Genomic DNA, 27,737 nt, shown 5'->3' on the forward strand with positions numbered 1-27,737 from the left:
TTACAATTTAATCCCTATAATTACCCCTTTTGTAAAAACTACCCATTTGAGCTCCAAAAATTCTAAAACTTTGCCCCGCCGTCCTTAGCAATATTATAGAGCTAATGCAAAATGAATTATATTTTTCTAATCTACCACGAATATTTTATAGATTTTTAATCAAAATTAGGCACTAAATAATTAAGAAAAATGAGGGTTCGGGTTTACCTATGCCAATTCCGACCCTGAAGACGCATCTGGGACGTTTGAAATCGGTGGGCAGCCTATAACCTAAACCCAATTTGAAGACTTTTTCAGTAGCCTATCTGCCCAGCCCGAAATTGCATACTCAAGCAACTGTTGAATTTCCGCGAATTAAAGGTACCTACGCGAAGCCCACAATACGGGGGTTAGTATATAATTTTTACGAAATTTTCTAAGCTCATTTAATACTCTGAAAAACACTGTAAAGTCTCGTGAGACCTACCGAAAAACGGTGTCAGAAAAATATGAAATGGGTATTGCCGTAAAGCTCTCGATGAGTGGAGCACTCCGGTACTCTCGGATTTTTGGTGGAGTTTACGATTTTCGAGAAATCTAGCCCAAAAGTCAAAATGGGCTAAAACTTCTCGAACAAAAATTGAGTAAATCGCTCTATGGATTTTGGTGTTCTTGGTGTCTATGGAAAGCTCTCGAGGTATAGAAGTATTTTGGGATAAGACCCAGTTTGATTGGTGGTCGGATCTGACGGAATCGGGCTGGACGCATAAGTGTCTTTGGGCGCATTTTTCCGACGCTTCAGGAGGCGGCCGACGAGGGGGAAGGGCACTGGAGGTGTGCCGGCGAGATGGGGAAGCTGGGGCTATAGCTGGCCGGTGAGGGGCAGAGGGAGGAGAGAGAAAACGCGAGAGAGAGGGAGAGTGTCAGGGGCGCGCGAAGAAGAAGAAAGAAAAAGAAAATGGGCCGGTCCGATTCGACCGGTCTGATCCGATCTAGTTCGATTCTAATAGTTCGATTCAAGATATCGAAATTAAACTTTTACTCTGCCATGGGACCAAAAACGAGGCGCAAAAATTCCAAAAAAAATTCAATAAAACTCATAAAAATTTGTAGAGTCTAAATATATTTTTAGTTTTGCCATGTGGTATTTAAATAAATTTTTAAAAATATCAAAGTTCTATATTTTCATAAAATCGAACCCGATTTCAAAAATTAGAAAAATTTCATATAATTCCCAAAATTTAAATAAAATAAAATATTAATATCTACCCATAAAATAATTAATTTAAAAATTAGGAGTATTATATTCTTCCCCCCATACAGAAAATTCGTCCTCGAATTTTTTACACAAGACAAAATAAAATAACAGAATTACACATTGAATAAATAAGGGTACTTGCTACGCATGTCCCACTCTGACTCTCAGGTGCACTCTTCCACTGACTGGCTTTTTTACAAAACCTTAACTATAGGGATCTGTTTTGATCTTAGCTGCCTCACTTGGTAGTCCACTATGGCTACAGGTTGCTCCTCAAACATCAAGTCTTCTTTCAGCTTTACAATATCCGGTTGTAACACATGAGAAGAATCAGGTATGTATTTCCAGAGTATGGAGATGTGAAATACAGGATGAACATGAGAAAGGTTGGGTGGCAACTCCAACTGATAGGCAACTGCTCCAACTTTATCAGTAACCTCAAAAGGTCCAATATACCGAAGTGCCAACTTGCCCTTCTTTCCAAATCTCATAACTCTCTTCATCGGAGAAACCTTCAGGAATACGTAATTGCCTACTGCAAACTCTACATTCCTCCGTCTGGGATCTGCATAACTCTTGTGACACCCCTTACCCGTCTACAATGTAGCCGAGCAAGATATGCCACGCAGTGTACCGGAACACCCTATTTTAATTCAATCATTTTTTTATTCTTCCTAATTTATTTTTTTCATAGTTATGAAGTACAATTTATGAAATATAATTCATTTAAGTCATTTATTGAAATTATAATTTATTTGAGGTTCCGAAAATTTTATAGAAAATCCGGCAGAGTACCAGCTAAAAATGGAGAAAACGGTTCTTCGGAACCTGTGAAAAACACTTCCAATAATCATTTCCAATCATTCTCAAACTCCAGTAATCATCAAAATCTCAATATTTTTCAACAACATTTCCATTTCTCAATCATTCATTTCTCATGGTATTCATATATAAGCAACAAATAAATATTCAATTTTCCATTCATAAACACAATTTTCACTATTTACATTAACATCAAAATACATTACATAAGTCTCAATTACACAAAAGAAAATAAAAGTTAGTTATAAAATACCAAAATGAAACCTAGTGTCCTACCAATGCACTGAAGATGGTGAGGTGACACGGACACTATGTAGAGCTGCAGATGGTCTCACCCAGTCTGTAGTCTATTGGGCTCTCGGTCGGTCTCTCTAGAACCTACGAATAGCAAAAATCAATGCGCTAAGCAATAATGCTTAGTGGTGCCAATAATAAAATAAAAAGAAATAATAGAAAATAAATATGCAGTGCATGTTTTGATGTCTTATGCAAACTATTTTTTGATCATTATTGGTAATCTTATTTATTTTGTATTTGTTATATTCATAATTTCATTAAATTTATCCACTTCCATTTTTAATTGCCCAAGTAACCTATCTTTGGATGATCGGATCGATAAACGGGTAAACTGGCACTGGGTATCAAGTACCTCAGGCCGTCACACCATTGGTCACATATGTATCTCCCGGTGTGCAACGGAACAGCTAATGAGCTGTAATAAATATTAGGTAGAAGGCCAAGTATCAACACAATGTCAGAATGGCTAAAAGCCATAAAATCACAAAATGGCATAATGCCATGTGCAGTACTGCTAACTGAACCCTATTGGCATGCCAACCTATCCAAACCAATCTTTCTAGGTGTACTAGGGCATGTTACACTTTTAAACTTTACAATTCTTGAAATTTAAGTTTAGGTGTTACTATTCATTTTATTAGTCAACTAAAATGTTGACTTTTGCATTGACAATAGGTATATTGGTTTAATATCATCAACATACCACATTTTGTATTTTAAATTTGTTGGTATTGGCAACCAATACCAATTCTAAGCTTAAAGTTAATTGGACAGAATTTTCAGTTTTCAAGCTTTGGGTTTACTGTTCTATTGGTCATTTTTGCAGTGGGAATTTGGCAAAATGATCAACATGAAAGTTGTTTCTTATTTTGTCTAGTTGAATTTCTTTTTCTGAATTACTCCATTTGGAGTTTTGTAGCTCAAGTTATGGCCCAAAGACCACAACTGGCCGGATTGAAAGTTTGTCCGCAATTCGGATGACCAAATCTATAGTGTTAGGAACAGTGAATGCAACTCACTTTTTGAATATGTTATAGTCATAATTTGGGTTAGGTTTCTTCATGAAAGTTGTTGGTCTATATCTCATCTTGTTGCTGGTAAAATTTTAGGTCAATTGGACCTTTCTACACCGAGTTATGGCCAAATGACCAAATACTATTTATTTAGTCATTTTGCCCAGGCAGACTGCAGGTCACCCGGATTAGGGCAAGCTTTTGGTCCACTTGGTTTGGATTTATGGGAATAGCTTCTTCACCAAAGTTGTGCCATTATGTGTCTAGTTTCATGTCCAATTGGCTTTGCACCAATTGAACCTCTACAATTCAAGTTATGGCTGCCCAAACCTGCTGGACTCATACTCAGTCCTGCAGATCAGCCAAGGCAACCCACCTAAACTCAAATCCAACATCCTTACTCACTTCAATTCCTTCTCACACGCATTCAAATGGCCACTAATTTACCATTACAAGGTTAATAAACCATTACATGAGCAAACCCTATTGTTGTTAATTGTCCACATTTTCCATGTTTATACATGCCTAAACTTTGTATTTCACTTACACAATTAGGTTCAATTACTCATTTAATACCAAGGGCAGCCCATGAACCACTTTACTTCAAGCAAACTCATCAACCCTAAGCTGCCAAAATTATAGGAAATAAATACACATAATTTTTATTTTTTTTTTCTTACATTTTCTACTTATCTCAGGGCATTAAGCATGAATTAAGTAAAAATAGTAAGAGTTTAGACACTAACCTTGTGAGCAGAATTTTTCCACTCAAAATTCCTTCACTTTCTTTGGCTTTCTTGGCAGCCAAACACCTTCCCTTGAGGTAAGGATAATTTTTAATGAAGAGAACTTAAGGTTTAGTGGTGAGAATTCAAGGTTTGGAAGAGAGAAAATGAAAGAAATTTTAATGGAGGAAGAAAAGGTTCACGGCTGGAAATGGGAAGAAGAAGAAAGCTGGATTCTTCTTTCATTTTCTGCCCATTTTATTGATTTTAAATGGGTTAAGGACATGTGTCACAATATGATTGGTCATTGGGGTTTTAATGACATCATAATGATGTCAAAATTCTCATTTATTCCATTTTCTTTTCTACTCATTTTCAATTCAATTTTTAGCAATATTTATTCATATTTTATGTTATAATAATTATTTACTTAACTGGACAAGTCAGCCAAAAATCATCTCTAAAGACGAAATGACCAAAATGTCCTCCGTTTGGCTTATTGAGCTAAAATTGTCTGTACCAATTGAAAAATTTTTCTAAGCATTTCCTTGGCATTCTAATGCCATAGAAACCTCAATGACCCTTCTCTGGAGTCTCAAAAATTATTTTATGAATTTTTCCCCGGGTCTAGAGCTCCCAGTTACGAGAACCGCAACTTCCCACTAGGTTACCCATCGCTAGGACATCGGCTCATTTAACTTGATTGTATTTTATTTCTAAAATTTTTTCTAAATTTTTCTTATTAATATTTGAGTTAATTATGGTTCCTCACTTTAGTTTAAATATTTTTCCGGACGTTCTAGCTGTCCAACCGACATCGGTCACCTAATAAAGAAATGTACGGAGTTGCTACAGGGAGGGTGTTACAACTCTTCCCCTCTTATTTAAATTTCGTCCTCGAAATTTACCTGATGTAAACAGTTGAGGGAACTGTTGCCTCATCATCTCTTCACTTTCCCAAGTTGCCTCCTCGGTGTTGTGGTGCCTCCAAAGCACTTTCACCAGTGGAATCTGCTTATTCCTCAACTCTTTCATTTCCCGAGCCAGGATCCTTATGGGTTCTTCTTCATATGTCAAATCCGGTTGTACTTCAATTTCTTCCATGGAGATGACATGTGAAGGATTTGAGCGGTATCTTCTTAGCATAGATACGTGGAACACATTGTGGATCTTGTCCAGCTCTAGTGGTAAAGCTAGCCTGTAGGCCACTGGACCCACACGTTCAATGACTTCATATGGGCCAATGTACCTAGGGCTTAACTTACCTTTTCTTCCAAACCTTAGTACCTTCTTCCACGGTGACACTTTGAGGAACACTTTGTCGCCAACCGCATACTCTATTTCTTTTCTCTTTAGGTCAGCATAGAATTTTTGTCTGTCTGAGGCAACCTTCAGATTGGCTTTGATTATCTTTATCTTTTCCTCAGCCTGTTTCACTAGGTCTGGCCCTACCAGTTTATCTTCGCCCAATTCAGTCCAGCACACTGGAGTTCTACATTTCCTCCCATACAGTGCTTCATATGGGGCCATTTGGATACTAGCTCGGTAGCTATTGTTATATGCAAATTCTGCCAGTGGGAGGTATCTATCCCAACTTCCCTTAAACTCAATGACACAACTCCTCAGTATGTCCTTAAGGACCTGACATATATTTCATGTTATTATTATCATTTCAGTTCAATATTTGTATTAGTTCAATTGGTTTTAATTGTTTACCTGGATTACTCTTTCTGATTGCCCATCCATCTGAGGATGGAAAGCTGTGCTAAAGTGGAGTTGTGTACCCAAGGATTCATGCAACTTCTTCCAAAATCTCGATGTAAACCTTGGGTCTCTATCAGATATGATGGAAAGTGAAATTCCATGCAGTTTAACTATCTCACTGATATACAATTCTGCTAACTTCTCCAGTGAGTAGTCAATCCTAACTGGCAGAAAGTGTGCTAACTTCGTCAATCTATCTACTATCACCCATACTGCATCATGCTTCTTCTGGGTGAGAGATAGACCACTTATAAAATCCATGGTGACCTGATCCCATTTCCATTCAGGTATGCGTATAGGCTGTAGCAAACCCAATAGAACTTGATGTTCTGCCTTGACTTGCTGACATGTCAAGCATTTAGTCACATAGTCAGCTATGTCCTTCTTCATACCAGGCCACCAATAATGAAGCTTCAGATCATTATACATTTTTGTACTTCCTGGGTGCATAGCATAAATACTGGCATGTGCTTCTTTCAGAATACTGGCTTTCAATTCCCCATTATCTGGTACACACAGTCTTCCTTTGTAGTACAGACACCCATCTGTTTTCACTTCATAGTCTATTTCTTTCCCTTCTAGGATTTTTCTCATAATAGCCTTTAGCTTCTCATCTACCTTCTGCCCATCTAAAATCTGCTGTAGTAGGTTTGGCCTCACTTGCAACTCTGCCAAAATAGCTCCATCTCCAGCCAAGGATAGACGGGCATTCAATGATCTCAAAGCTGTAATGGATTTTCTGCTCAAAGCATCAGCAACTACATTTGCCTTTCCAGGATGGCAGTCAATCACACAATCATAGTCCTTCAGGAACTCAATCCATCGCCTCTGTCTAAGGTTGAGCTCCTTCTGGGTTGGTAAGTATTTCAGACTTTTGTGGTCTGTGTAAATGTAGCACTTTTCACCATACAAGTAGTGCCTCCATATCTTCAGTGCGAAGATAATTGCTGCAAGTTCTAGATCATGGGTAGGGTAATTCTGTTCATGTGGCCTTAGCTGCCTGGATGCATAAGCGACCACCTTCCCCTCTTGCATCAATACACACACTAACCCATTATGAGAGGCATCACTGTAGACCACAAAGTCCTTTCCTGACACTGGCTGTGTTAACACTGGTGCCTCTGTCAACATAGCCTTCAACTTCTCAAAACTGGTCTGACACTTGTCATTCCAGTCAAATCTGACATTCTTGTGTAACAACTTGGTCATTGGAGAGGCTATTAAGGAAAATCCCTTCACAAATCTTCTGTAATACCCAGCTAGCCCCAAGAAACTTCTGACCTCAGTTGTATTCCTGGGAGGCTTCCATTCCATCACTGCTTCTATTTTCTTGGGATCCTCTCTAATCCCATCAGCTGACACTATGTGTCCAAGGAATGCAATCTCATTCAACCAGAAGTCACACTTGAACAACTTAGCATACAGCTTCTTTTCTCTCAGGGTTTGCAGAACAATCCTCAAATGCTCATCATGTTCTTCACTGGTCTTGGAATACACCAAAATATCATCAATAAAGACCACTACGAATTGATCTAAGTATGGATGGAAGATACGGTTCATAAGGTCCATGAATGCTGCTGGTGCATTTGTTAGGCCAAAGGGCATCACCAAAAACAAATAATGCCCATATTGAGTCCTGAATGCAGTCTTTGGCACATCTGCATCTTTCACCCTCAACTGATGATACCCTGATCTAAGATCAATTTTGGAAAATACTCCTGCTCCCTTCAACTGATCAAACAGATCATCAATTCTAGGTAATGGATACTTATTCTTCACAGCCACTTTATTCAACTGCCGGTAATCAATGCATAACCTTAAAATCCCATCCTTCTTTTTCACAAATAGCACTGGAGCTCCCCATGGTGACACACTGGGGCATATGAACCCCTTATCTAGCAACTCCTGTAACTAGATTTTCAGTTCCTTCAATTCTGTGGGCGCCATCCTATAAGGAGCAATAGAGATTGGTGCTGTATTCAACAGTATCTCAATAGCAAATTCAACTTCCCTTTCTGGTGGCAAACCAGGAAATTCTTCAGGAAACACATCTGGGAAGTCTTTTACTGTGGGTATGTCACACAGATCTAGCTTAGCCTACCTAGTATCCACCACATGTGCTAGGTAGGCTTCACAGCCTTTTCTAATTAGTTTTCTTGCAACTGTGGCTGAGATGACATTGGACAAGAAATCTGTCCTTTCCTCCATAACTGTAATCTCATTACCCTCAGGAGTTTTCAAAGAAATTCTCTTCAATTTACAATCAACTATTGCCTGATGACGTGATAATCAGTCCATTCCCAAAATCACATCAAACTCATGGAAAGGCAACTCAATCAGGTCTGCCAAGAATTCATACCCCTGAATCCTTAACGGGCAACCTTTGTACACTTTATTCACCACTACACTGTGGCCCAATGGATTAGTGACCAGAATGTCTTGGTCACTCTCCCCTACAAATATCCCCATTTCTACAGGTAGGTTGATGCAGATGTATGAATGAGTGGATCCTGGATCCACCAATGCATGCACAGATGTATTGTAGAGGGAGAACGTACCCCTGATGACGTCCGGGGCATCTTGCTCCTCCTAAGCTCTCATGGCATAAGCTCGCAGTGGTCCGCCTCGGGCCTCTCTGCGGCTCGGATCTGAGCCTCTGTGATGGTCCCACTGCCTCAGATTTACCAGATTTCCTACCCCTTTGTGGTGCAGGAGTAGGTCTGTCTACTTGTGTTGGAGCAGTTGTAGTAGTTCTGCGTGGACAATTCCTCAACTGATGCTCTGTAGACCCACACCTTAAGCAGGCACCAGTCACTCTCCAACACTCCCCCTTATGCCATTTCAGGCAATGTGGACATGCAGAAGATGCTGGGACTGGTCCGCTGAACCTGGTCCCTAGAGAGCTACCCACTGATGGTGTAGACTGACCTCTCCTAGGGGTGAACTGTGGCCTGGGCCCCTGAGACTGACCCTGACCTTGTGGTTGACCTAAACTCTGTGCAGGTGGACCTTTAAACTTCTTCCCAGGTGTAGGAAATGAACTAGACTGACCCGGGCCCCTCTTCTGCTGTCTCTCTCTTCTGGTCTGCTCACTTATTCTGACCTTTTCAACTTTTATTGTAGCTTCCGCTAACTTGGTGAAGTCTGTGATTCCCAAGGCAGTGATCATGATCTTTATGTTGTCATTTAAGCCCTCTTCAAATCTCTTGCACCTTTTAGCTTCATTAGGGACTATCTCCCTTCCATAGCAGCTCAGTCTGACAAATTCCTTCTCATACTCGGCCACTGTCAGCTGTCTCTACCTCAGGTTAATGAATTCTCTTCTTCTCTCTTCCAGGTATACACTACCCACATACTTTTTCTTGAATTCTGAGAGGAAGAAGTCCCAAGTTATTACTTCTGGTTGCACTTCACTAGACACCGTATCCCACCATTCATATGCATTATCTTGCAACAGAGATATGGCAGCTTCTAAGTTTTGCTCTGGAGTGCAGTGGAGTTGTTTTAAAACTCTGCTTGTTCTGTTCAACCAATTTTCGGCTGCAACAGAATCATCTTCTCTCTTACCAAAGAAATCCACTGCTCCAAATTTTCTTAGTCTTTCCAGGTGTGATTTCTGCTATGGAGGTGGTGGTGGTGGTGGTGGCATTACCCCAGCCATTTGTCTGAAGAATTCGACCATTTGCTGGAACATGGCCTATGGAGGCTGAGCAGGCTCTACTTGAGCTGGCAGAGCAGGTTCTCCCCTACCCCCAGTCTCAGCTGCTACAGGTGGAGCATGACTCTCCACTTCCTCCTTAACTGCCCTCTGTGATGTAGGGTCCATATCCTATTCAAAATAACAAAGACAAACAGATCTGCATTAGTGTCACCTCGACTCTTACAAATGCAATGCATAGTATGGACTCAATCTAGGCCCAGAAACGCCTAAACCGTGCTCCGATACCACTAAATGTGACACCCCTTACCCGTCAACAGTGTAGCCGAGCAAGATATGCCACGCAGTGTACCAGAACACCATATTTTAATTCAATCATTTTTTTATTCTTCCTAATTTATTTTTTTCATAGTTATGAAGTACAATTTATGAAATATAATTCATTTAAGTCATTTATTGAAATTATAATTTATTTGAAGTTTCGAAAATTTTATAGAAAATCCGGCAGAGTACCGGCTAAAAATGGAGAAAATAGTTCTTCGGAACCTGTGAAAAACACTTCCAATAATCATTTCCAATCATTCTCAAACTCCAATAATCATCAAAATCTCAATATTTTTCAACAACATTTTCATTTCTCAATCATTCATTTCTCATGGTATTCATATATAAGCAATAAATAAATACTCAATTTTCCATTAATAAACACAATTTCCACTATTTACATTAACATCAAAATACATTACATAAGTCTCAATTACACAAGAGAAAATAAAAGTTAGTTACAAAATACCAAAATGAAACCTAGTGTCCTACCAATGCACTGAAGATGGTGAGGTGACATGGACACTATGCAGAGCTGTAGATGGTCTCACCCAGTCTGTGGTCTACTGGGCTCTCGGTCGGTCTCTCCAGAACCTACGCGTAGCAAAAAGCAATGCTCTAAGCAATAATGCTTAGTGGTGCGAATAATAAAATAAAAAGAAATAATAGAAAATAAATATGCAGTGCATGTTTTGATGTCTTATGCAAACTATTTTTTGATCATTATTGATAATCTTATTTATTTTGTATTTGTTATATTCATAATTTCATTAAATTTATCCACTTTCATTTTTAATTGCCCAAGTAACCTATACTAGATGACTGGACTGGATAAATGGGTAAACTGGCACTAGGTATCAAGTACCTCAGGCCGTCACACCATCGGTCACATATGTATCTCCCAGTGTGCAACAGAACAGCTAATAAACTGTAATAAATATTAGGCACAAGGCCAAGTATCAACACAATGTCAGAATGGCTAAAAGCTATAAAATCACAGAATGGCATAATGCCATGTGCAGTACTGCTAACTGAACCCTATTGGCATGCCAACCTATCCAAACCAATCTTGCTAGGTGTACTAGGGCATGTTACACTTTTAAACTTTACAATTCTTGAAATTTAAGTTTAGGTGTTACTATTCATTTTATTAGTCAACTAAAATGTTGACTTTTACATTGACAATAGGTATATTGGTTTAAATATCATCAACATACCACATTTTGTATTTTAAATTTGTTGGTATTGGCAACCAATACCAATTCTAAGCTTAAAGTTAATTGGACAGAATTTTCAGTTTTCAAGCTTTGGGTTTACTGTTCTATTGGTCATTTTTGCAGTGGGAATTTGGCAAAATGATCAACATGAAAGTTGTTCCTTATTTTGTCTAGTTGAATTTCTTTTTCTGAATTACTCCATTTGGAGTTTTGTAGCTCAAGTTATGGCCCAAAGACCACAACTGGCCGGATTGAAAGTTTGTCCAGAATTTCTGGACTGACCAAATCTATAGTGTTAGGAACAGTGAATGCAACTCACTTTTTGAATATGTTATGGTCATAATTTGAGTTAGGTTTCTTCATGAAAGTTGTTGGTCTATATCTCAGCTTGTTGCTGGTAAAATTTCAGGTCAATTGGACCTTTCTACACTGAGTTATGGCCAAATAACCAAATACTGTTCATTTAGTCATTTTGCCCAGGCAGACTGCAGGTCACCCGGATTAGGGCAAGCTTTTGGTCCACTTAGTTTGGTTTTATGGGAATAGTTTCTTCACCAAAGTTGTGCCATTATGTGTCTAGTTTCATGTCCAATTGGCTTTGCACCAATTGAACCTCTACAATTCAAGTTATGGCTGCCCAAACCTGCTGGACTCATACTCAGTCCTGCAGGTCAGCCAAGGCAGCCCACCTAAACTCAAATCCAACATCCTTACTCACTTCAATTCCTTCTCACACACATTCAAATGGTCACTAATTTACCATTACAAGGTTAATAAACCATTACATGAGCAAACCCTATTGTTGTTAATTGTCCACATTTTCCATGTTCTTACATGCCTAAACTTTGTATTTCACTTACACAATTAGGTTCAATTACTCATTTAATACCAAGGGCAGCCCATGAACCACTTTACTTCAAGCAAACTCATCAACCCTAATCAACCCTAAGCTGCTAAAATTATAGAAAATAAATACACATAATTTTTATTTTGTTTTTCTTACATTTTCTACTTATCTCATGGCATTAAGCATGAATTAAGTAAAAATAGTAAGAGTTTGGACACTAACCTTGTGAGCAGAATTTTTCCACTCAAAATTCCTTCACTTTCTTTGGCTTTCTTGGCAGCCAAACACCTTCCCATGAGGTAAGGATAATTTTTAATGAAGAGAACTTAAGGTTTAGTAGTGAGAATTCAAGGTTTGGAAGAGAGAAAATGAAAGAAATTTTAATGGAGGAAGAAAAGGTTCACGGCTGGAAATGGGAAGAAGAAGAAAGATGGATTCTTCTTTCATTTTCTGCCCATTTTATTGATTTTAAATGGGTTAAGGACATGTGTCACAATATGATTGGTCATTGGAGTTTTAATGACATCATAATGATGTCAAAATTCTCATTTATTCCATTTTCTTTTCTTTTTTCTTTTCTACTCATTTTCAATTCAATTTTTAGCAATATTTATTCATATTTTATGTTATAATAATTATTTACTTAACTAGACAAGTCAGCCAAAAATCATCTCTGAAGACGAAATGACCAAAATGTCCTCCGTTTGGCTTATTGAGCTAAAATTGTCTGTACCGATTGAAAAATTTTTCTAAGCATTTCCTTAGCATTTTAATGCTATAGAAACCTCAATGACCCTTCTCTGGAGTCTCAAAAATTATTTTATGAATTTTCTCCCGGGTCTAGGGCTCCTAGTTGTGAGAACCACAACTTCCCTCTAGGTTACCCATCGTTAGGGCACTAGCTCATTTAACTTGATTGTATTTTATTTCTAAAATTTTTCCTAAATTTTCCTTATTAATATTTGAGTTAATTATGGTTCTTCACTTTAGTTTAAATATTTTTCCGGACGTTCTAGCTGTCCGAACTGACACTGGTCACCGAAACAGTAGAATGTACGGAGTTGCTACAGGGAGGGTGTTACAACTCTTCTGCCTACTGAAAGCTATTTTCAATTGTTCCCTGATTAAAGGAACCATTTCTGAAGTGTACTGCACTAAGTCTACATCATGCACCTTTGCTTCTCCCATTTCCATCCAACACAGAAGAGACCTACACTTTCTGCCATATAGCACCTCATAGGGTGCCATCCCGATGCTGGAATGATAACTGTTGTTGTAGGCAAACTCCACCAATGGTAGCTTATCATCCCATTGACCTCTGAAATCTAAAACACACATGCGAAGCATGTCTTCCAGTGTTTGGATTGTCCTTTTGGACTGCCCGTCTGTCTGAGGGTGAAAGGCAGTACTGAAGTTTAATTGCATGCCAAGTGCCTCTTGCAGCTTTATCCAAAACCTAGAAGTGAACTGGGGCCCTCTGTCAGATATTTCGGAAGCAGGAACTCCATGCAATCTGACTATTTCTTGAACATAGAGCCGGGCATACTGTGTAACAGAATATATAGTTTTCACAGGCAAGAAATGAGCTGATTTAGTTAGACGATCTACAATTACCCATATCAAATCATATTCCCACGTGGTACGAGGCAACCCAGTTACAAAATCCATAGTGATCATTTCCCACTTTCATTCTGGGATAGGGAGCTCTTGCAGCTTCCCTGATGGCCTCTGGTGTTCAAACTTCACCTTCTGACAAGTCAAGCACTTGGACACAAAGTCTGCTATGTTTACCTTTATGCCATTCCACCAGTAGCTATCTTTCACATCATGGTACATCTTGGTAGAGCCTGGGTGGACATCGTACAGTATATAGTGTGCCTCTCACATGATTTCATTTATGAGATTGTTTACGTTGGGCATACATATCCTGGAACTTTGCATAAGAGCGCCATCATTGGTAAATCCAAACTCACCACCTTCACCTTGCTGTACTTTTTCTATAATCTTCATCAATTGCGGGTCTCTGTGCTGGGAAACTCTGATTCTATCGCGCAGGTCTAGTCTCATTGAAAAATGAGCCAATAATACCCCCTCATCTGAAATATCTAAGATCAGACCTTGATCCATCAACTCGTGTACTTCCTGAATCAATGGTCTCTTCTCCGCTGATATGTGCGCTAAGCTGCCATAAGATTTTATGCTCAAAGCATCCGCTACTACATTGGTCTTCCCAGGGTGGTACTAGATGGTACAATCATAGTCCTTCAGAAGCTCCATCTATCTCCTTTGTCTCAATTTTAAATCTCTCTATTGGAAGATGTACTTCAAACTCTTGTAGTCGGTGTATATCTTGCACACTTTACCATACAGGTAGTGTCTCTAGATCTTTAGTGCAAAGACTACAACCGTCATTTCCAAATCATGGGTAGGGTAGTTCTGCTCATGCCTCTTTAGCTGCCTTGAAACATAAGCCACTACTTTTCCATTCTGCATCAAACACACCCTAAGCTAACTTTGGAGGCATCACAATACACAGTATATCCTTCACCATTCATCGGTAATGTCAACACAGGGGCCGTAATTAGACATTCCTTAAGCTTCTGGAAGCTCTCCTCACAATCATCTGTCCAAATGAACGGAACATTCTTATGAGTTAACTTAGTTAGGGGAGTTGCTATCCTGGAGAAATTATGCACAAAACGCCTATAATAGCCAGCTAGGCCCAAAAAACTTCGCACCTCAGTGACTGTTGTAGGCCTAAGCCAATCAGTTACCACCTCAATTTTCTTGGGATCCACTTGAATGCGTTCACTAGAAACCACGTGTCCCAATAATGAGATGCTTTCTAGCCAAAATTCACATTTTGAAAATTTGGCATATAGTTGGTGCTCCCTCAAAGTCTGCAACACCATCCTCAAATGCCACACATGTTCTTCCTTGGTCCGAGAGTATACCAAAATGTCATCTATGAATACGATGACAAAAAGGTCTAGGAATGGCCTGATCACCCTGTTTATCAAGTCCATGAAGGCCGCTGGTGCATTAGTAAGTCCAAAAGACATCACCAAGAACTCATAATGACCATATCTTGCCCTAAATGCTGTCTTGGGCACATCCTCATTCCTGATTCTCAACTGATGGTAGCCTGATCGTAGGTCTATTTTGGAAAAGAATCTAGCCACTTGGAGCTGATCAAACAGATCATCGATCCGACGAAGTGGATACTTGTTCTTCATAGTCACCTTGTTCAGCTGCCTATAATTAATACACAACCTCAAGGACCCATCTTTCTTTCTCACAAATAGAATAGGAGCGCCCCAAGTTGAAGTGTTCGGACGTATGAAACCCTTATCTAAAAGCTCCTGTAGTTGATCCTTTAGCTCTTTTAATTCTGCTGATGCCATCCTATAAGGCGGCATTGATATGGGGTTTGTACCCGGCACAACGTCAATGCAGAACTCTATTTCCCTTCCTGGTGGCAACCCTAGAAGCTCCTCAGGAAAGACATCCATAAATTCTCTGAAAACAAGAATATTTTCAATGTTAACACCTGCTACAGATGTATCTCTCATTAATGCCAAATACCCTTGACACCCACGCCTCAACATTTTTCTAGCACTAATTACTGACACCAAGTTATATGGAGCCATGCTCCTGTCACCATTAAAGCTAAACTCTTCTACATTAGGTATATGAAAGTACACTCTTTTGTTCCTGCAGTCTGACATGGCATAATGAGTTGCCAACCAATCCATTCCCAAAATTACATCGAAATCCATTACTGGTAGAGGAACTAAGTCTGCTGGGAGGATCCTTCTATCCACTACCACTGGACTACCCGGAAAAACAATATCCACATCTATGTTTTCAGTAAGTGGGGTAGCTACAGACAAGGAGCATTCTAAAGTTGTAGTGTTCCTACCCAATCTCATGGCAAAAACAGGGGAGATAAATGAGTGTGTAGTACCTGGATCTATCAAAACACAAGCCTCATAGGAACATACTAGAAGAATACCTACTATAACTGCATTGGAAGCCTGAGCATCCTGGTGGGTCAAGGTGAAAACCCGAGCTTGACCCCTACCCTGCATTGCAGAACCCTGAAATTGACTTCTACCTCCTGACCTGCCTCCAAATCCATGTCCTCCTTGTCCTCGGCCCTGTTGGCCACTGAACTGACTGCCTGCCATGCTGGAAGCACCAGGATACAATTGACGAGGAACATTTGCAATAGAACCCTGTGACCCCATCTGTGGCTCGCTGAACACTGGACATTCTCTAGCAAAGTGACCCTGCTGGCCACACCGGAAACATACTCCTGAACCCATCATACAAGGTCCTGAATGTCCTCTTCCACACTGCGTGCAAGGTGCCAAGGAGGATCCTGAACCAGACCCAGAACTGCTGTAACCCGAACTGTGACCACTGCTGGATCCGTACCCTGGTCTGAATCCTCGAGATTTGTGTTTAAAACCACCCTTCTTGTTGTTTCTACCCCTTCCTCTGTAGTGACTTTGGCCTCCGCTATCTGTGGTACCCATGTAGGGAACACCTGAAGAACCTTCTGCTCTATTCTTCTTTGCCCTTCCACTGTCATCTCCTGTATAGCTAATCTCAATCTGTCGGGCTCGATCAACTACCATATCAAAAGACTGATCAGACATCATGGCCAGGTTTGCATACCTCCTATCCAGCCCCTTTAGGAACCTCTTTACCTTCATACTTTCTGTAGCCACTGCTGTAAGGGCATGTCTACTCAGTTCCAAAAATTCTGTAGCATATTCATCTACAGATCTGCTATTCTACCTTAAGGCCTCAAAGGCCCACTGCTTTTTATCTCTGAAGCTTTTTGGCACAAACCTGTTGATGAACAGTTCCATAAACTGGGTCCATGATAATCCCTCAATATGAGATAGTACGTAGTCTGTCATCCACTGTCTTGGCACTGGCCCCAATATATGTTGCACATACTCTATAAGCCTCCTATCAGTCAACTGCAACTCCATCCCTACCTGTTTACAGGAATCTAAAAACCGATAGGCATCATCTGACACATCATAAGTACCAGGCACCAACTTCTTGAAATTAATTATTTGTTTGTAAGGTTCCCCTCTTGGTGCGGTGGGCTGCTGCTGTTGTGGAGGGTATACCATATATTGTGCCATCATATCAATGGTTCTTTGCAATCCAGCTAGGGTAGCTGCCATTGGGTCCATGGGACCCTGGGCCATAAAAGACTATTCCTGAACTAGTGGCGGCTGCTCTTCTACTTGAGCAGCTTTAGGTCTCCTACCCCTCCTCCTTGGGGCAGGTGCTTCATCCTATGTCGACACTTCGTCTGGCACATCCCATTCTGGTGCAATGGCAGCTCTACTACTTCTACGCATTTTCCTGAAATTCAACAGCATTAGCCCACAAAAATACAAAACAGCATGTTACACAGCTCTATAGACTTATATTTACACACAATTATATAAAGCAGAAACTAGAAGCAAAGATGACAATGCAAGGATGAATGTGGACCTTATTCTTCGCATGTGACTCCTATTAGACTCTTCCCAACACTTTAGATATATATTCCCTATGAATCTGGAGCCTAAGCTTTGATACCACATTTGTCACGACCCAACCTATGGGCCGGACCGGCACTAGGACCTGGGCTAAAGCCCCCGAGGTCCATAGTAAGCCTAACTATTTCTCAACCCAATCCTAAGGCCCATTTAGGCCCAATTTCAAGAATTCAATAGGACAAAGTCCTGTCATAAAATGGACCATTCAACGGGGAGTTTTTTACTCGCCCGACCTGTAAACACAATATATAACAAATTGGGGAGCTCAGCTCACCCTCCACATACTCATAATATCATAAAATCCAATGGGAGCTTAGCTCCCTCATCCAATCCAGTCATGCATGCAATCAATAATCTTACAAATTCAACACCATATTATATTATAGAACAAAATTAATTAAAATACTCCTAACACATGCGGAGCCTAAAATTTAACTCAAATTTATAAAATACATCAAATACTACTAATTGACCTGCGAAGAAGAAGAGCAGGCTAGTAATCCTCCTATAGCCTGGAAAAATAGATGAACAGGAGTGAGCGCTTGACTCAAACAGTAAAATACTATTTTTAACCACAATTTCTATAACTATCTAAAGCTAATGCATCCCAAGGAATGGAATGCAACATCATCATAAATTTCATACAAACCACATCGTAATAGTAAAAAGGAAATTTGGAGCACTCACACACCCAACACTGCTCAAACAGTACATATATAGGAGCTGATCCCCTATACAGCTCTCTTAAATCAACCTCTGCTAATAAACAAAAAGCAGGGACCCAACCAGTGTCTCTCAAGCCATGTCTACCCTGACTTATCCATAAAGGACCGAGTCCCAGCAAGTGTCTCTCAAGCCGTGTCTACCCATCCTATCCTTAATCAAACTATATCACACACACGCCAACACACGCACACTGCTTCAAATTATCACAAACAACATCCATGGCACTTCATCAATTATGAATGCAATATAAAACGTGCCTAGCGTTTAACTACATAGATACATATTTATAAGTGATGCATGGGCATGCTTGAACATATAATAATATCGAAATTATAATTAAAATTAATATTTTACTCACAGACTTAACCGAGGTCACTACGGAGGCTGGGCGGAGGAGGAAGGCTGTCCCGGCTCACCTGACAAATTTCATTTCAATTATTTAATATATTTGACTTAATACAAGTTTAGAAAAGACCAAAGACATCCTAAATCGTGCCGAAAACCCGGCAGAATCTCCCCTATACCTAGGACCTACCCAATCTGCAAAATGGTTCAAAATACAGTTTTATATTCACAAGCCACACATCCAAAACTCAATCACATCACATGGCCCCTTCTGGGCCCATCCAAACAGTCAACAACTACAATTTAAAATTTTACAATTTAGTCCCTATAATTACCCCTTTTGCAAAAACTACCCATTTGAGCTCCAAAAATTCTAAAACTTTACCCCGCGGTCTTTAGTAATATTATAGAGCTAACGCAAAAGGAATTATATTTTTCTAATCTATCACAAATATTTTATAGATTTTTAATTGAAATCAGGCACTAGATAATTAAGAAAAATGATGGTTCGGGTTTAGCTATGCCAATTCTGACCCTGGAGACGTGTCCAGAACATCTGAAAATGATGGGGTAGCCTATAACCTCGACCCAATTCGGAGACTTTTTTGATAGCCTGTCTGCCCGGCCTGAAATTGTAAACTCAAGCAACTGTTGAATTTCCGCGAATTGAAGGTACCTATGCGAAGCTCACAACACGGGGTTTAGTATATATTTTTTACAGAATTTTCTAAGCTCATTTAATGCTCGAAAAAATACTGTGAAGTCTCGCGGGACCCACCGAAAAACGGTGTCAGAAAAATTTGAAATGAGTATAGCCACGAAGCTCTCGACGAGTAGAGCACTCTGGTACTCTCGGATTTTTGGTGGGGTTTACGGTTTTCGAGAAATCTAGCCCGAAAGTCAAAATGGGCTAAAACTTTCCGGACAAAAATTAGGCAAACCGCTCTATGAAATTTGGTGTTCTTGGTATCTATGGAAAGCTCTCGAGGTGTATAAGTGTTTTGAGACAAGACTCGGTCCGATTGATGGCCGAAATTTGGTTGGGAAGATAAAACGGGGCGTTACGTACGTAAGCGTCTTTGGGCGCATTTTTTCGGCGCTTCAGGCAGCGACCGAGAGGGGGAAGGGCGCTAGAGGTGCGCCGGCGAGCTGGGGAGGCTGGGGTTGTAGCTGGTCGGCGAGAGGTGAAGGGAGGAGAGAGAAAACGCTAGAGAGAGGGAGAGTGTCGTGGGCGTGCGAAGAAGAAGAAAGAAAAAGAAAATGGGCCGGTCCAATTCGACCGGTTCGATCCAATCCAGTTCAATTCAGCCGATTCAATTCAAGTTATCCAAAATTAAATTTTTACTTTACCCTGGGACCAAAAAAGAGGTCTAAAAATTTCGAAAAAAATTTCATAAAACTCAGAAAAATTCGTAGAGTCTAAATATATTTTTAGTTTTGTCACGTAATCTTTAAATAAATTTTTAAAAATCATCAAATTTCTATATTTTTAGAAAATCAAATCCGATTTTAAAAATTCGAAAAATTTCAAATAATTTTTTAAAATTTAAATAAAATAAAATATTAATATCTACTCATAAAATAATTAATTTAAAAATTAGGGGCGTTACATTAACCAAAGTTATTTGTTTGATGTAGAACAATTTTTGTCATTTAAATAATAAAACGTGGAGCTGTAGAGTGTATTTTTGAAATTATCTCTTTTAATCCTTCTCAATTCTCGTTTCTAACCAGCTTTTAATCCTCCGTATTTAAAATATTGAAGAATTTATCATGAATAAGATTTTAAATCATAGATTATTGAATACTATTTCAATGCTTGATTGTACAAATTATTATAACAGCTTTTAGTTACTTTTAATAAACTTTTTATATGTAATAATAACTCAAAGTTATAATAATAAAAGCAAAATTAAATGCCTTTTCTTTATTATGGCTAAAAGTAAATAATTAAAAACCTTTTATACTTTTTTCGTGAATTATCTTTTAGGAAGGATTAAAAAAAAATAAATTAGGTAACTTAATTGGTCTTCCTCTCCCTATAAGATACAAAAAATAAACATATCTTCAACTCAAATCACATATTTATTTATTTTAAAATTATTTACTATTATAATGAGAAAAAGAAATGACTATTTTTTACTGTGTAATCCATCAATTCTACCTTTCTTAGAGATCTTTGGTTTGATTTATAAGCCAATTTATAGATAGAAAGTCATAAATATATTAGTGTTTAATTTAATTTATAAATTAAAAAAATTACTTAAAATAAATCTAAAGTCACAAGTAAAGGTATTTTACTTATGATTTATCTATTTATTTAAAATTTACTTTTTGACAAAGTTAAAAATTACATTATCCTAATAATTTTAAAAAATATCAATATTACTCTATTTTAATAGTTAAAACATTTAATTATATATTCTTTTTGGTAATTTGATGAATGAAATTACTTTTAAGCACATTTTAACTAAACATATAAATTATTTAAAGTTATTTTTAAGTAATTTTATTAAATAATTATTTATTTATTTTTAATTTGATTTATAAATTAAAAAGTATATTTTTAAATAAAAATTAAAAATAAGTAGCTAATGAAATTAAAAAAATAATAATAATGAATCCCAAAAAGTCTAAGGGAACCACATAATATTTGTAGGGACATAGACACTAGCTCATCATGAAGGAGCATTCAGCATCAACCTTGCAATCTAAATATCATTAAAGTAAATAAAGAGAGTCCATTTTCACCCAGAAAAGAAAAGAAAAAGAAAAAGATTGCCTCATTGATTTGTCATCTTGTGGATTCCTTCAATTGTTTTTCGGTGTGAGAATCTGCTCTGCATTCACACTAACCAACAAATCATGTTAATTGAGGCTTTCATCATTAGTGTAGTGTGTAGAACTAGAAGATTGTTCATTGATAAAGCTAAAAGATTATACACTGAGGCCCTTTGAAATGCAACAGAACAAGTTCTGTGCAGCTTCAGCTTCTTGTACAAGATTATGCTTTTCCATGATTATGGGTCTCATGTCTCGACCATCATTCAAAGATGCCAAGTACTTTACTCTTTACTAAGGCCTCTTCAGGGGATTTTTTTTTTTTTAAACTTTTTTTCCCCGCTACTGTTAATAAGGTGAAGAAGATGACAGTGTACACCTAATCGTTCAGTTACTCAAAACCGTACTGTCCCATCAGGCAAATAATAAAAATGGTGACCTTAAGAAAAATAATCTCCCGTTTAGATACTGTCTCACATGTTTCTGCAGGAGCATTGGAAGCACTAGTTGGGCTGGCTCAGACGTTTGGAGCTGCAAGTGATATCAAATAACAAATCAGTGCAACACTTCATTGATAACTCTTCAACAATTTTCTTTCTTTTCATTCCCACAGTGAATTAGGAAGACATAGCAAGTTAGGATAGGTCATGTCCTCAACTCTTTCCACTATTGCACCTGGGTGTCAATAGTCACCCTCATAAATAGAAACAATGAAATACAGCACGAGTACATGACCACGACCAAAAAAAAAGTAAAAAAGTGAAAAATTATTTGAATAATCCATACAAACAATGTAATAAAAAAAAACATTGCAGGATATGATCAAGTTAAACATAAAACGGCTGATCTCATTCTCTGCATATTTTAATGGACATCTAGAGGCCAATGCACTCCAGTATCCATAGTTGTAGGTTCATAAAGCAAAACTTCCATTAACAAGCAAAAACTGAGGCCCCTGGGACCCTGAAGAACTAATAGAAGGGAATTCCTCAGCAGCTGCAATTGCCATTGCATCCACAACATACTTGGGCGAATTTCTCTCCCTATACAAGTATACCCCGGTACAAATTCATTGCGATATTAACATTTTACATGACTTTGTTCCTGGAAGGGGTTTATTTGGAAAAGAGAAAAAAAAAAAATAAACAAAGATTGGCAAGAGCACCTGCTACTGATAAGAAAACAAAATCTACAGCAGTGTAGAATGGTGTTTAGATGTCCCCATAATGATTCTTCTACATGAATGTTGAATTAATTGCTGAAAATTAAATGCTTTTAAGTATGTACAGGACACATAATTTCTACCTTAAACCCCATTTCATATGCCAGATGTTTGAGATAATTCGTTGTCTCAAATCTGGCCACCAATGAATTCTTCTTTCTGCAATGTCTCGAGGGGCTGCGCATATCTCAACATTTAAAACTTTCCTCTCATTGGATTGTCTTTATAAGCTTGCACTTAGAAATGAACATGCTATCCATGTAATTTAGGCTACACAGCTTCAAAAGCTCTGCAGATTGCTGCTTCAAGACAGGATTACAACCACTCTGAATCACAAGCAGGAGCTTTGCTGCAAGGCCCACATTCACAGCAAGTGATGGGCATTCCTCAGGAGCAAGTTTGCATACGGAACATAAAATTGACAATGCATATTGAGTACAAATCTCCGGAACTCCCATCAATAACTGTGACATGTTCAATATTGTGTTTGGAGAGTCCTTCAATGCCACTCGTCCCTGAGGTAGAGAAGATAATGAATCCAATATGAATAGTGCCAATTCCAAACAATCAGGATCCAAGGAAGGTAACAGCTCAACCAACTGAGGAACAGCTCCAATGGTCACAATCAAGCTCCTTACTTCCTCATGTAAGCATATTGATCTGAGGAGGCTGAGCCCTGGCAAGATACCATTGGTGTGCCTCTTACCCTTCACCAGCCTCATCAACCCAACCAACAGACTATGACTTGAGATAAGTTCTGTGCGAAAATCCTTCTCTTCCATCAATTTCTCAATCAATCTAGTACAATTGATCCTCGTCTCAATTGAACCTTCATTTAATATGTCCACCATTAACGAAATCTTTGCAGGTTGCATCAAATCGGACTTGGCCTCTGAATCAAGTGTCAAATTCATAAGAATCCCAATTACCTCAGAACCAACGGCATGGCTTGTGAATGGACCTAGTAAAGATGAAATCACTGCAACCCCACCTTCATCTACCACAGTTTTCCTAGCAGTAGCATGAGCTGCTACAACTTGGTGCAGCTCCTTCAGTGCCTGAACCCTAGTTTGACCCTTCACTTTCTTCAGTGACTCAATAAGTTCTGCTGCCCTTCCCTGTACATCTTCTGCTCTCTTCCTCGCTAGCAAATACTTCTGTGAAAACCAAGAGTAAATCAAGTGATAAAGAGTTTTATTTGGCGTAACTGAATCATCCCACAGTTCTTGCATTGTGGTAGGGCAGGTATAGTGCCCCAAACTGAACCATTTGAGAATATTGGGTCTCTCATAGGTTTGGCCCGTGCAAAGAGTAACAGGGTCTTGCATTGGCTCAAGGGATATCGGACATACAAATACTGAAGGAACTTCTGATAAATCAAGCTCCTCAATCATCTTCTTCAGGTCCAATTTCTCGCCAACACCAGCACCAATAACCCCACCACCAACACCACCCAGAACTCCATCTTTCACTGCAGTGTCTAAATCTAAAACTTGGCCATCAAACCCAGCAATGCCATCCCTCTTAGAGGGCTGAAACATTGGCATTTTTTGAAAAACCTGCAAAGAAAAACCTAAACCCACCAACAACACAAACACAATAACAAAAAGGGAAAAAAGAATCCCTCCAAATCACTGCAATGACAAGCACCCTTCATGGCACATTACATCTAGGTTGCACATGAAATGTGCGAAAAGGATGAAATAAAGGGGAAAGAAAGAATGGAGTTCTCTGTCATTGACAATCACAAGCAACAAACAAAATTCTTCCTTTATTGCCCACAAATATGCATCACCTTCCCCTCCTGTTGCTTTCCCTTTGCTTTAAGCAATGCCTTTCTACGGTCAAAAAACTCATTGGTATCATAATAACACAAACAATAGACATATAATCAAGCTGCTCTCACTTTGTTGTTCAAGCTTCAAAAGGGTCAAATCATGAACACCTAAAACAGAAAAAAAAAATTAATAAAATAAAAGAGACACCCAAAAAGTAACCAAAACAACTATAATTATACAATAAATCAAGTAAAAAAAAATCTAACAAATGGATAAGAATAAGAGAGAGAAAAACAGAGATCCAGATCAAAAGAACAGGAAAATCATGAGTAAACATCAGAGGAAGCATACCAGTGGAGTGAGAGAGGGAGAGAGTGAAGCAGAGTGAGAAAGAGAAAGCGAAAAGCAATGTCCAGCAAAGCCTTCCCTAGTTCTCCTCTTCTTTTGGGGCAAGTGTTTAATGAGAGAGAGAGCTTTTCACGGAAAATAATAAAAATGGAAAATAAAAGAATTACTCCTTTTTGATTTTGAGATGAGTGCGACCGGGAAGGAACCGCTGCAACCGGTGAATCAGCCCCTCACCGCGCGCACTACACGTGCAGTCTTGTCATATCTCGCCGTAATCTCTCGCTTCTCTGTCTAATGACTTCCGTATTGCATTTTAGATAAACTGCCATTTAATCGTAAAAGAAATTGACCATTTAACCTTTATATTTTAAAAAATATATTATTAAATTTTTATTTTATATTTTATTAAATTATTTAATTTTTTTAATTTTTTTTATTAATAATACTAACCAAACTACTTATTCAATCTATTTATTTTAATAAAATTATTAATTAACTTCTATATTTTAGAAAAAATATATAATTTAACTCTATTAATTATATTATTATATAATTATTTTTTAGTTAATTACAAAAAAATTTTGAATTTTATGATTTTTTGTAATTAAATCATAAAATTTATATAATTATCAATTAAATTTTTATATTTAATTAATGTCTTAAATTGACCTAATCATCAATAAATAGTTAATATATTTAATAAAAATTTCACGTCAATTGTCGTATTATTGTTAAAAAAGTCACATAGAAAATCTCAAATCAAGTTTAATTACCAAAAAAATTCATAAAATTTTCTAATTTTTACAATTAAATTCTAAAATTTATATAATTATCAATTAAACACTTATGTTTGATTAATGTCTCAAATTGACTCGATTATCAATAAATCATTAGTACATGGTGCTTGATAAGTAATTGTAATAGCTTTTATTTTGATTATTTTAGTTGAAAGTTATACTTTATAAGTTTATTGATAACTGATATTAATAATTACTTAATTTATGAGAATAATTATTTTTTTAGTGATTTGATCCACTTTACAATAGTAAAAAAAATAAGTTACTTACATATTTACTTGAATAAAAAAATGTTCTTAAAGAGAAAGTTATAGAGTTTGATGAGATTTATAATAAAATTATTAAAAAATAGATACAACTCAATAAAAAATATAATCAAAATGATACATTAATTAATGATATGTAAAGTAGAGTTAAAATATTGATAAAAACTAAATGAAAAAAATTATTTAATTAATTTAAAAATAAAATTTAAGTTTAAATTAAATAGCATAAATTAAAATTCATTAATTCAAAAATAAAAAAAAATGTAAAGCCAAATTAATAAAAAAAAGTCAAATAATTAATTGATTGATAATTAATCAATATCAACCGTTGTCTATAAAATTATTTAAAGAAAACATTGAAAACTTATTTAATATATTATTGAATTTACTTTTGAAAATATAATTTTGTTAGAAATATTAATTAGTAGATATAAAAGTTAATTTAAAATTAAATTTATTATATCTAATAATAAAAAAAATAAAAGTTACTAATTATTTTTTAAACTAATAAAAAAAACTTTTTCGGAAAATTACTGTTTTTGTCTCTGACCTTTAGTTGGGCCCACCTTGAGATGTCGTTTTGTTATATTATATAAAGTGCCAGCTAAGCCTTTTGTTTTTTACCAAAACCTTTATTTATTATTATTATTATTATTTTGCTTTGACTACAGGCATCGGCTGCCTATTGGCTTTATCTAGTCTTTTGCTGCTTTGACCGGTGGCTTCGTTTTGTTTGCCCTACCTTCTTATAAAATATATTAACAGCACTAAAAAAAATATATTTTATTTCGTACAAAAATATGAATTCGTCTTAAGAAATAAATTTTATATAATTATAAAAATTAATATATATATATATTAAGGGTACTTAATAATTTCTTGTTTATTTTGCTCTCCTATTTGAGTCACTTTAGCACTTCCCAGCCAATCATATACTGCCACCTGGCTTCACTGAGCCTTAAGTTTTTCTAAATTAAACTGTGAATTTTTTTATTTATATTTTATTTATTATTTATATATTAAATATATAAATCTTATATATTTATTTTTTAAATTTATAATATATTATAATATATTTAAATATAAATATTTAATTTAATAATTAATAAATTTATTTTCATATAAGAAATTGATTTAAAAAAATTCACCGTCGACTCCTCCATTTAATGTAAAAAATATTCATAGTACAGAAAATCAACTGCGACAGTAACACATTCCTACCTATCTAAAGTTGAAAACATAAATGCACAAAGCTAAAATTAATTAAATCATGTTTGATATTGAATTTTAAAGTTTAAAATTATTTTTTAAATAAAAATATTATTTTAACTGTTATTAAAAAAATAATTTGTAAAAAGTTATTTTGTTATTTTAATGTTTTTATAATTAAATTTGATCAAATTTAATTTTTAATTATTTTTTAATATTTTCTAACTAATATATCTAAAAAAATAATTTTCTCAATATCAGTTTCAACAGTAATATCAAAGAGGCCTACAACTCATAAATAACACGTTTTTCTCCAATTTCTTCATTTAATTGCAAAGAAAACAAACTCTACTCCTTCAATTTCACAAATCAGTGTAACAATAAGGAAGCATTCAAATGCATACTACTAGTGGAGTTTTTAGTACACTTGGCCATAAATCGGTTCTGGGTTGGAATCGCTAATTTTATGGTTTGATTTAATTTAATTTGAAATAATTTTGATTTAAAAAGTTTGATACAATTCCAATCAGATTAATGATTCGACCCAATTATAATGTAAAAAATTAAAGGGACTTAATATAATTAAAATTAATAATATAGACCGACAATGTTAAGGTATTTGGTTCAAAATTAATAATAAGTCGACCACAAGGCACGTTTTTGATAAAATTTAACTCACAAATCTTAAAATGTCAAAACAAAAAATCAGGTGATAATTTTTATATGTTCCTCGCCATGTTATTTGTATAAAACATTGTTTTTTTCAATCAATTTATAATTGTAATATTAAA

General features: G+C 36.8%; 1 protein-coding gene across 1 annotated transcript; it reads right to left on the minus strand.

The window, feature by feature from the left end:
• Positions 1–22,503: 22,503 nt before the first annotated feature.
• Positions 22,504–24,963, minus strand: LOC131169308 (U-box domain-containing protein 30-like). The gene is made up of 2 exons (XM_058128513.1): positions 24,678–24,963; positions 22,504–24,493 (listed from the first exon to the last, which is right to left on the minus strand). Exon 2 carries the CDS (start codon positions 24,093–24,095, stop codon positions 22,758–22,760), a length of 1,338 nt encoding a protein of 445 aa, XP_057984496.1. The 5' UTR covers positions 24,096–24,493; positions 24,678–24,963; the 3' UTR covers positions 22,504–22,757.
• Between the last annotated feature and the right edge of the window lie 2,774 nt (positions 24,964–27,737).

The sequence above is a fragment of the Hevea brasiliensis genome, chromosome 10 (genome assembly GCF_030052815.1).
Source record: "Hevea brasiliensis isolate MT/VB/25A 57/8 chromosome 10, ASM3005281v1, whole genome shotgun sequence".
NCBI classification, from domain to species: Eukaryota; Viridiplantae; Streptophyta; class Magnoliopsida; order Malpighiales; family Euphorbiaceae; genus Hevea; species Hevea brasiliensis.

Bases quoted from the DNA above. Each gene is read 5' to 3' on its own strand.
- LOC131169308 (XM_058128513.1), bottom strand. From the start codon at position 24,095: ATGCCAATGTTTCAGCCCTCTAAGAGGGATGGCATTGCTGGGTTTGAT.